Source organism: Montipora capricornis, chromosome 2 (assembly GCF_036669925.1).
Source record: "Montipora capricornis isolate CH-2021 chromosome 2, ASM3666992v2, whole genome shotgun sequence".
Lineage (NCBI taxonomy): Eukaryota > Metazoa > Cnidaria > Anthozoa > Scleractinia > Acroporidae > Montipora > Montipora capricornis.
In genome coordinates, this window is record NC_090884.1 from 30,327,679 (window position 1) to 30,335,192 (window position 7,514).

The following is a 7,514-nucleotide window of genomic DNA, read 5'->3' on the forward strand; positions in this document are numbered from 1 at the left end:
CTGAGGAAGCAGTATCATGCCAAATAAGAAAAGAAACATTTGAAGATTTCAAAAACAGAGTACTTGATATGTTTGCTAAAATCGAGGTCAAGTTGATTGAAAAACTATAGAGAGCATGCCAAAACGTATTGAAGCTGTATTGGGTTCCAAGGGGTACAGAACAAAGTACTAGCGTGACTATTTCAATATTGTAAACTGTAGCAATGAACGGACAATGTCAACAGTAATAAAATATGTGTACAAGAAAGCTAAAGGGAATTTTTTCAGTAAACTGAAACTGGTTAATTAAACAACATGTACCAGCTGGTTTACATTTCATTAGGCAGCAACAGTTCTCGCCAAAATAACGCACAGTGTCACGAGCTGTTATTGCTTGTATTTCCTAAACGGTTTGCATTATACTTATGCCATGCAAGGCATGTAATTATCAATCAATTTTTTCTCCAAATTATGTTTCAAGTTCACATGTTTTGCATTTGAAGGTGAATTTTCAACAGTACTCACTCCCGTTCTACAGAAATAATATAAGGCATTATTTACTTTACCATAAAGGTTCCCGAGTACTGTTGAAAAACCACTTTGAAGTTGCCACTTTTAAAAAAAGGTATAAAAAACAATAAAATGTTACGTTGAGATTACATATTTACTTTTGTGGTTCCAATACATCAGATAAGTTCAGGTAGACAAGCCGTTTTCAACCGAGTACTGTGGCTTCTCTTACCAAGTAGTGTGACTTTGACGTCATGACCTCAACCGTCTCTTGTAAACAAAGGGAGATCGCACAAAGATGAACACCAATTACTTGCTTGTCAAAATAAATCTGGCAAAGCAGCTTGCACAAGGAACTAAATTCTCTTGCTCCATCTGAAATGGAACAAAGGCCAGCGAACTTCCATCATCTGTGTGTTCGCGCGATCAATGATTGCCCCTTTAACAAGCGCAAGTGGAGCATCGGCAGTAGCAAAGAAAGGAGTATCGTTACTTAACTCGATGTACTGTTTACAAAATGTTTTAGGGGCAGGAAGATGCACGAAGTCACCCTCAAGCGCTTCAAGGAAGTCTGCCCAAGCTATTATTGCTGGATTCCAACGAAAATCGTTGAGAAAAATTATCTCTGCATCCTGGGCCCCCATCCATGCAAACGAACCTGTTGCAGGATTGCAGAAAGCATGGAAAATCTTCTTTAATGGAGATAAAATGAATGTTTTACCCGTGTTTGCTGGTCCGTAAATGTAAACATTACGGTATTTTCCCCGACCTTCTTTTAGGGCAGTGTAAATTGCATTACAAAAGGCATTCACTATGATACCATGGGCACCTAACAGCCTCTCAGCAGCAACAATCCATTTCCCCCCGCAACCCTCGCTACATTGCTGCTGCTGACATTCCTCCAATATTTCGATACGTGTTTTCTTAGAACGCGCAAACTTCTCCTCTGCTTGAGAGAAATCTAGGGTGAGTGACAAGGCCTCATCTACTACCCTGTTTCCTCTATTAGCAATGAACTCAGCTAACTCAGTCTTCCCTTCGCGTTGTTGTTCAACGGCTAGACATAAAAGCTCTAATCGAGATTTGATCTTTTTTTGTTGAATTACCTGAGTAACATCATAAACTGCAAGACGTTTTCGAGGTGATTTTTTGTTCTTCTTTCCTCTTTCAGAGAGCTTCCGTTTGCTCTTCTTACACACTACTGCTCTCTCCGTTCTGGGAACTTCCTGCAAATCTGGATGGTTTGAGGAATGCAACACCTCACTATCTTCTTTGGTAACATAGCGATATGCAGTATAGTAGGTGTTGTGGATATCACTGAAATGAACCTTTATTCCGTACCTTTCGTCTAAGAACTTCCTTACTTGAAGCCAACGTTTGCATTTACTTAGTTTCACCGCCATGTGATAATGGTAGGAGTTGTTGATTTCGTTGGATACAGAATGATCGGTATCAGCATGTGACTCTAAAGATACAACCCAATGCAAAACCCTCACTCCGCAGTTTTCCCAACCTTCCAAAACAGCTTCAGAAAAACTGGATCTCGAGGGAAAACGACTTGTGTCAGCCCAACTGTATGTCATGAGATATATTAATCGTTGATCTTCGCTCTGCAAAGACGTGTTTACAGAGACAGACGCCATGACTGTTTAACTCACATAGTATACCATTGAACTATTTTAATACTATAAATATGAACAATTTCCTCGACTTTTCAGACGAACAGACGGCAATTGTAATGCCAAAGTCTTTACAACATCCAAGAGAACAAGTATTCGCTATTATTTCAAAAGATGCGTGATATTAAGTAATAACCCGTACCCCTCCCCTGACGGTATTATTGCTATATGAGCACAGCCCCCCACTTATTCACTACTACTCCACAAGGTCACAATGTTACTATATAGACCATAATATCCTTATATTGCTCCAAATGAGTTCATTTCAAAGCATTATGTAAGCTGATGATATGAATGACCTTTTAGTGGTTATAGACAATCAGTGGAAAAAGTCTTGGGACACTCACCATTTGAAGTTGGTTTTCTTACTGAGTTTGAAAAATTGCCCCCTCCCCCCCAGAACAATGTTGCCAATAGTGAACATACATTTCTTTGTCTATTTCAACATTGATTTGGGGGGAGGGGGGGAGTTTTATTTTGAAGTTTTCAGTGGAATTTTGACAGTTATGCTTAGTTCCTGACGTCTGAGAGGTTTTCAGGCCCATTCTGACACTAGCGTCCCAACTACTTTTGCCACTGATTGTAGTTACTATCATTTCTCATTTGCTTTTCATCGTAACAGTAACAATGCCAACTTCTGTTTCACTTGCTTAACTTAACTTTCTTAACTGTTTTGTTTTTTCTATAAACAGCACACGACGAGTTATCCCCTCAAGAGGGGAACACACAACCCTTGGGTGATGACACCAGTATCCCAGAAAAAGTAAATGGTACAAATTCATTTCCTTATTACATTACTGAACTAGTTACTATATGCACAGGCTTTTATTGGCCCCTCGAAGTGCCTTGCTATGGGGAGAGAACGTCATGCCATACAATTCTTTGTCTGTGTGCGATAAGCTTGCCTGGTTCAAGCATATACAATAAAGTCCATGTAATGAAGACAATAACATTATTCCGTTATTGCTCTTTCTAAACTGTTTTGTTTCTTCTATAAACAGCACAAGACGAGTTGTCCCCTCAGGAGGGAAACACCGAACCCTTGGGTGATGACACCAGTATCCCAGAAAAAGGAAATGGTACAAATTCGTTTTTTTGTTACTTTACTGAACTAGTTACTATCATTTGTCATTTGCTTTTCATCGTAACAGTAACAATGCCAACTTCTGTTTGACTTGCTTAATTACGTAAACGTATGCATGTATGTACAGTCTGAACGTCTGCAGTCTGTTTTCTAGAAAAGGCTGATGGAAATGACCCAGCAAAGGATCCCTCCAAGGAGCCACGCCCGTACACAAGTGAGCATAGAACATTCTTTTTATTTACACATAACTTATAAAGTGAAGCTATGGTCTATTTCATATATCATCTAAACGTTACAACTTGACAGCGAAGATCATAGCTTCACTTGCAAAGTGAACCAGCCGACGGTCAATGACCTGATAACGGTTCACAATTAACATTTTACATGCCAATACGATGGCTATTCTTTTTTCTCTCTTTTTAAGGGTGCTGGCGACGTGGGGGACAGGGGCACATCAGGGCTCAGTGCCCCACCAAACCAAAGAATGTAAATAGGGTGAGGGGGGGAAATCGGGGGGGGGCTAGGGGCGCAAATCGGGGCGCTAGGGGTGGATATAGGGGGGTCATCCAGGGTACAGCACGTGGGAGGATTGTACATAGGGAAAGGGGCGCGGGCGCGCATACAGGCAGGGGGAATGGGACAGGGCTCATGAATTTTATTCGGGGGAGGGTAATCCATATCTATAATTATAAGTAAAGGGACCTTGTCACGTTACAGTCAAGCTCTGTCCGCTGTACTGTTTATTGCTCAGACTGAGAGTTCTGAAATTCTTAGTTCCTGCAGAAACATATTTCAGCTATACATTTAGATTTTTCTCAAAATGCATCACTGCAAACATGCAACTGCATAGCTTGACTGTAACAGTGCTTGACTCCTCCCTTTACTTTTTATAGATATTGAGTATTATTGTTGTGTTATTGTTTAAGTATACAAGTAGATTAATAAAGACAGATTATTACTGTCATCATCCTTCATTAGATTGAAAACAACCGATAAATAATTCTAGCCAGCCAATGTGTTTCTGTCTTTCTTCATTTACTTATATTGCAATAATTGTTAATTAGAATAAATATTATTATTATTGTAAATATTATTTATGGCTGCCAGGAGAGACACACCTTTTTCGGAAGGAACCAAACCACTAATACTTGTTAGCCTTTCACTAGGCACTCATGAATCCTTATCTATTGTGCAGATGTTTGGAGTTGGGGAACAGAACAGCCTATTTTCCATTTAGATAAATGACAAGAAAAGGCAACTGAAACAATCAATCCAAATTTCCTGTTGATAACAGGGACTTTCTTGTGTAAAACAGGGTCCTGTAAGGCATCCACCTTAAATGTACAGTATCATTAAGGTGTGAACAACATTATTCAACTGCTAGTGTCTGTGCAAAACACATGAAGCACTCTTCATTCAGAATTAACCTTCCCAAAGCAACAACTAGAAAGCTAATTATTGAAAATTATCATTCCTCACAATATTAAGGTGAGAAATTTTTTTTTCTTGCTCAGAAATTCCTGTTACCATAGTTACAGGACACAAGTATTAAGTTTCTTATCTCTTGCCTTTCTCCTAATAACTGAAACTGTGGTGATATTATTTTCATTTCATTTGTTTGTTCATATGTGGAATAAAACCAAAGTCCATCAAGTCTCTCATTAAGATTTCAACCTTGCATGATCTCTCTCATGTTTGGTAGCTGTACATACAATAACTTTTATAGAGTAAAATTATTTATCAATCAGGGAGTATCTGAGTATTTATTGCCTTGTTTTATTTTTTATCGAGAATCAAGTCCTTTGATTGTAACCCTACTCTGTGTATCAGAAAGTTTTGAATCAGTTCATAGACCGAATGCATAAATGGCAGCCAAAAAATATTCTTTTGTTTATGTGCTAATTAGCCTCACTAGCCTCGATTGCATGGACAAAATACAAAAGAAATGTTGCTTGAGAACGAGGCTAGTGAGTCTCATTAGCACATAAACAAAAGAATGCATTTTTGGTCGCCATTTATGCATTCGGTCAATTACAAAGAATAAATGACAACAAAGACCTTATGGTCTCAACCACTGTTTAATTTAATATATTTCATATGCTTCCTAATCACTGAAAAGAGTGCATGAACACTCAAGCTTAAAACAACATTTGTGAGCCAATGGGCTCTCGTTTGCACGGTTCAAAACTGGAAATTTCATGCTTCCATTGGAAGGCCAAGCATCTGCGGCCATTGTAGATAATTATGCAAAGATTTTTTAAATTTCACTTCATGCAAAAAATTGCCGTTGTTCCAAGTAAGAATAAACATTTGCATTTGTTTTGTATATGTGCTGTCAATTTAACTGGCTCAATAAAGCAATCACTGGCTCAAATGATTGAGGTGATGTTATTACAAGTTACTAAGGCTACATATAAAATCGACCTGTCATTCACTTGAATTTGGGAAACTGGGACAACCAATTTTGCTTCAACTAAATTATTCTTATTCTGCTAGGCCCTCTTGTTTGAAAACATGCAACCTTCAGTCAAGCTCTCATGCTGGTCACAAGATTTCGAGGAGAAAAAATTGTGGGGTGGAAGCTTTTATGAATTGATTCTGGACTTGGAGAAGTGAAACTGTTTTTGGGAAATCAGACGGTTTTTCGCCGCTTGGAGCTTGACTGAAAGATTGCACAGACAGTTACCCTTTGACTGCCTTGTAGATGGTGCGTGTGGAAGTCATGAGTTTGTAGACACCTGCTCGCTTTTTGGTGCCTTGCAATTCCACAGGAACAAGGCTGTCGATGCCTTCCTTGCACTCTTTCACCGAGAGTTCAAGCTTATATAAATTGGTGCCTATGTGTTTGTAATATAACAGCGTCGCCTCTTTTTGTCTTATGGACTTGACCTGGCCAATGTAAACCATTGGCTTCACATAGGTGCTTTCCTCTGATACAACGGCGACGAAATCGCCCCTGTTGACTGTCTCGTCACCCTCTTTTGGTTCCCCATCGGTCCCAGGTTCCCCTTCATCCAGACGGCCCTCTGCGTAATCTCTGGCTAAGTCGACCGCCATTCGTTTCTTCTGATTTGCTGTGCGGCGATCGTATGTATCTTGCCCTTGTTTTCGTGAATGCCTGAGCGAAGATGCTAACGAAGCCTTGAGAGAGTCGGTACAGTCCCTGTTAAAATCATAGAACAATGTCTGAGTCATGATATGTAATATTACACTCCAGGGGGGAATGAGAGAACTGAAATTATTGTAGGGTAGTTGACCAAAGACTGAAAAACACTTTGTTTGCCCTCCAAAAATTGCATAAGAACTGTTTCCAGTTTCACCTGAGACTGACAATGGTCCCAAGAGAAAGTATAAGCAATCAATGCTCTTGCATAATTCTGAAAGTGGCCTATTTACTAACACTTTGTTTGGGTCAGAGACTTAACAAACAAACATGGACATGGGATTCAATTAGCTTGAGCAAACTACCAGCCATCTCTTCGCATGGATGCAAACCAAGTATTCTAGTGCATAGGACTGATTGATGAATAATAAATTAATTGAATCCTTTGTTTTTAAGCTGTTTCATGCCACTTACGTGTTTGCAGTACATACACATACATGTTAAGGTGGAAAAAAGAATGAGGGGAAGCATCCCTCCTGCAATATGCAGCTATTTGTTACAATGCAATCTTTATATTTTTTCCTCTATCAATTTATTATTCCTTACATTTACAGTTGCATCATTCCACTCTTTGGTCATTCCCACCTCACAGAACCACTGACAGATGTACCACTAGAAGATCACTGCCTAGAAGATGAAGACTTAAGCCCCTGTGATTCTTCCAGGTAAAATCGAATCTTATTTAAACATACTGTGTCATCTTTCTGAACTGTTGAGCTATAGAGATGGATGAGCAAATTATTTAACTGGCTATATATGAAAGAGGATTTAAAATTGGAAGTTGTTGTTTGCACTGGTTATTCGTTATATACAGGGAAAACTTCACAGACGTCTCCATAGTAACATGCTCTTGCCAAATAGCGTGTTTTGGGGTGGTTCCTAAACTCTTAGAATTCATTAAGCCATGCTGAATATGTGACTAGTTGGTTTCATGGTGGTCATTTTGGTTCTAAGAAGTGATATCTCCTGTTGGCATGCACGGTTTCTTATCAGACTTTGCACAGATGTTTATTGGAACATGCTCTTGAGTCCTGTTGGGGCTGTAGGTAATCTGGAAGTTTTTAGGAATCATTGGCTTTCATTACACTTATATTCATAC

At 39.2% G+C, this 7,514-nt stretch overlaps 1 protein-coding gene across 1 annotated transcript; it reads right to left on the reverse strand.

Annotated features, from left to right (window-relative positions):
* Positions 1–5,934: 5,934 nt before the first annotated feature.
* LOC138037100 (uncharacterized) lies at positions 5,935–6,447 on the reverse strand. Its single transcript, XM_068883098.1, has one exon. It carries the CDS (start codon positions 6,445–6,447, stop codon positions 5,935–5,937), a length of 513 nt encoding a protein of 170 aa, XP_068739199.1.
* Positions 6,448–7,514: the final 1,067 nt, after the last annotated feature.

Excerpts from the sequence above, each read along its gene's own strand:
- LOC138037100 (XM_068883098.1), bottom strand. The coding sequence starts at position 6,447 with ATGACTCAGACATTGTTCTATGATTTTAACAGGGACTGTACCGACTCT.